The following is a 2,019-nucleotide window of genomic DNA, read 5'->3' as shown; positions in this document are numbered from 1 at the left end:
AGGAGAGGCTGAGGCTGCAGGTGCGCACCTCTGGGGCCAGGTCACCAGGACGGGGGAAGGAGTGGGGGGGAGGCAGCAGGTGTGCACCTCGGGGGCCAGGTACTCAGGGCTTGGTCACCAGGATGGGGCGGGCGGGGGGCGGCAGGTGCACACCTCGGGGGCCAGGTACTCGGGGCTGGGTCACCAGGATGGGGCGGGGGGGGGGGGTTGGCAGGTGCACACCTCGGGGGCCAGGTACTCGGGCTGGGTCACCAGGAGAGGGCGGGGTAGCAGGTGCGCACCTCTGGGGCCAGGTCACCAGGACGGGGGCGGGGGGGGGGGCGGCAGGTGCGCACCTCTGGGGCCAGGTACTCGGGTGTCCCACAGAAGGTCTTCATGGTGGCGCCGTCCTTGATGCCCTCCTTGCACAGGCCGAAGTCGGTGATCTTGATGTGCCCGTCCTTGTCCAGCATGAGGTTCTCCAGCTGAGGGGCGGCCTCTGGCTCAGCGCCAGCCCCTCCCCCACCCACAGCCCCCCTGCTCGCACCCACCCACCTTGAGGTCACGGTAGACCACGTTCTTCTCTGAGTGCAGGTAGTCCAGGGCAGACACGATCTCAGCGCCGTAGAAGCGCGCGCGGTCCTCGGGGAAGACCCGTTCACGGGACAGGTGGAAAAAGAGCTGCGGGAGGAAGGCCTCAGTCAGGGTCAGGGCGCGACCCCGATGCGCCGGGGGGAGGGCTGGGGGGCAGGCACCGTCCACGGGGCACGACCCCAATGTGTTGGTGGGGAGAGCAGGGCACTGTCCCCGTGCCAGGGAGAGCCGGCCTACCTCGCCCCCGTTGGCGTACTCCATGACGAAGCAGAGCCGGTCGTGGGTCTGGAAGGAGTACTTCAGGGCCTGCAGGGGAAGGGGAGCTGGCAGCGTGCCCGCGGGAGCCCCGCCACCCACAGGCCGGGCCAGAAGGCGGCGCAGGCTCCGGTGGGATCTCGGGCAGCTTTGGGGCGGCAGGTGCCAGCGCACGTGTGGAGGCTCCCCGCAGGGCAGTGGGGCTCGGGGCTCCAGGCCACCACGGCGGGAAGCAGGACGGTGGCCGAGAGCCCCCGCCCCCTTTCCTGCCTCACCACGGTGGCCTGGCTTTAAAAAGAAAGGCTCCTAGGACCAAGTCTTCCCCATGAGGGACAGACCCTGGGTCTCACCCAGCAGCCAGGGGTGCGCCTCATTCACAGGACCCAGGGACAGGAGACCGGCTCCAGCCCTTGTGCTGTGTGGCCACCATCCCCACCTCTCCAGGTCCCACGCCCTGTCCCGTGGGGAGCCCGCAGCAGGGAGGCAGTGCGCAAGCCCTGAGTCCCCGTCGGCTGTGACAAGGGGCACGCTGACGGGGAGAGCAGGGCTCGAAGCTGGGGAGGAGGGGCAGCGAGCCGCAGGAGGTAAGCCCCCCCCATGGGCCGTCACCCCTCACAAGGAAACACGAACGGACAGAAGTGAAGGGGCTGCTCTGCTTTGCCGTGGCTTTGGGTCAGGCAGTGCCCTGGGGGTGGGGACGCCGTGCTGAGCAGAGGGTGACAGGGCCTGGGGGGGCCCCAGGAGAGCCGAGTAGTGTGCAGCCTTGGTCCTGACCCCCCGAGGCCAGCGGCAGCCCGTCCGCGGCCCTGCTGACCGGCTCACCCTCCCCTGTCCGGGTGGCTGAGCCAGGGAGCCTCTTCCAGCTCATTCCCGGGGCTCGCTCGCTCCCACACCCCCCTCCTGGGCCAAGAACCCCCGAGACGGACTCTCCTGACTGGGGCCCCAAAGGGGAAGCACTGGAAGGTTGGGTGCAGAAGGGTCAACCCGGGGTCCGGGGGGGGGGTCTCCGGGGGCCTCCGAGACGGCTCGTGCCCCCGGGACCCACCGTCAGGAAGGGGTGCCGGGAGTTCTGCAGGACACGGTTCTCCGTGAGCGTGTGCGCCACCTCGTCCTGGAAGACAGGGCCGGTGAGCGCCCGCCGCTGCCCACCCCCAGGCCGCCCCCCGCCGCCGCTCCCAGGCCGCCCACCAC

General features: G+C 70.5%; 1 protein-coding gene across 3 annotated transcripts in view; it reads right to left on the bottom strand.

The window, feature by feature from the left end:
* AKT1 (AKT serine/threonine kinase 1) overlaps nt 1-2,019 on the bottom strand; it is a 17,483-nt gene that overhangs the window by 3,468 nt on the left and 11,996 nt on the right. For all 3 annotated transcript variants that reach the window (XM_029950428.1, XM_029950430.1, XM_029950429.1), the window contains exons 6-9: nt 1,874-1,939; nt 811-879; nt 535-660; nt 336-464 (exon numbers count right to left, since the gene is read on the bottom strand). In XM_029950428.1, the coding sequence (XP_029806288.1) occupies nt 336-464; nt 535-660; nt 811-879; nt 1,874-1,939 (390 nt within the window). The remainder of the gene's footprint in view (nt 1-335; nt 465-534; nt 661-810; nt 880-1,873; nt 1,940-2,019) is intronic.

The sequence above is a fragment of the Suricata suricatta genome, chromosome 9 (genome assembly GCF_006229205.1).
Source record: "Suricata suricatta isolate VVHF042 chromosome 9, meerkat_22Aug2017_6uvM2_HiC, whole genome shotgun sequence".
NCBI lineage: Eukaryota > Metazoa > Chordata > Mammalia > Carnivora > Herpestidae > Suricata > Suricata suricatta.
The sequence above is the reverse complement of the archived record's forward strand: the minus strand, read 5'-3'. Positions and strand labels throughout refer to the sequence as shown.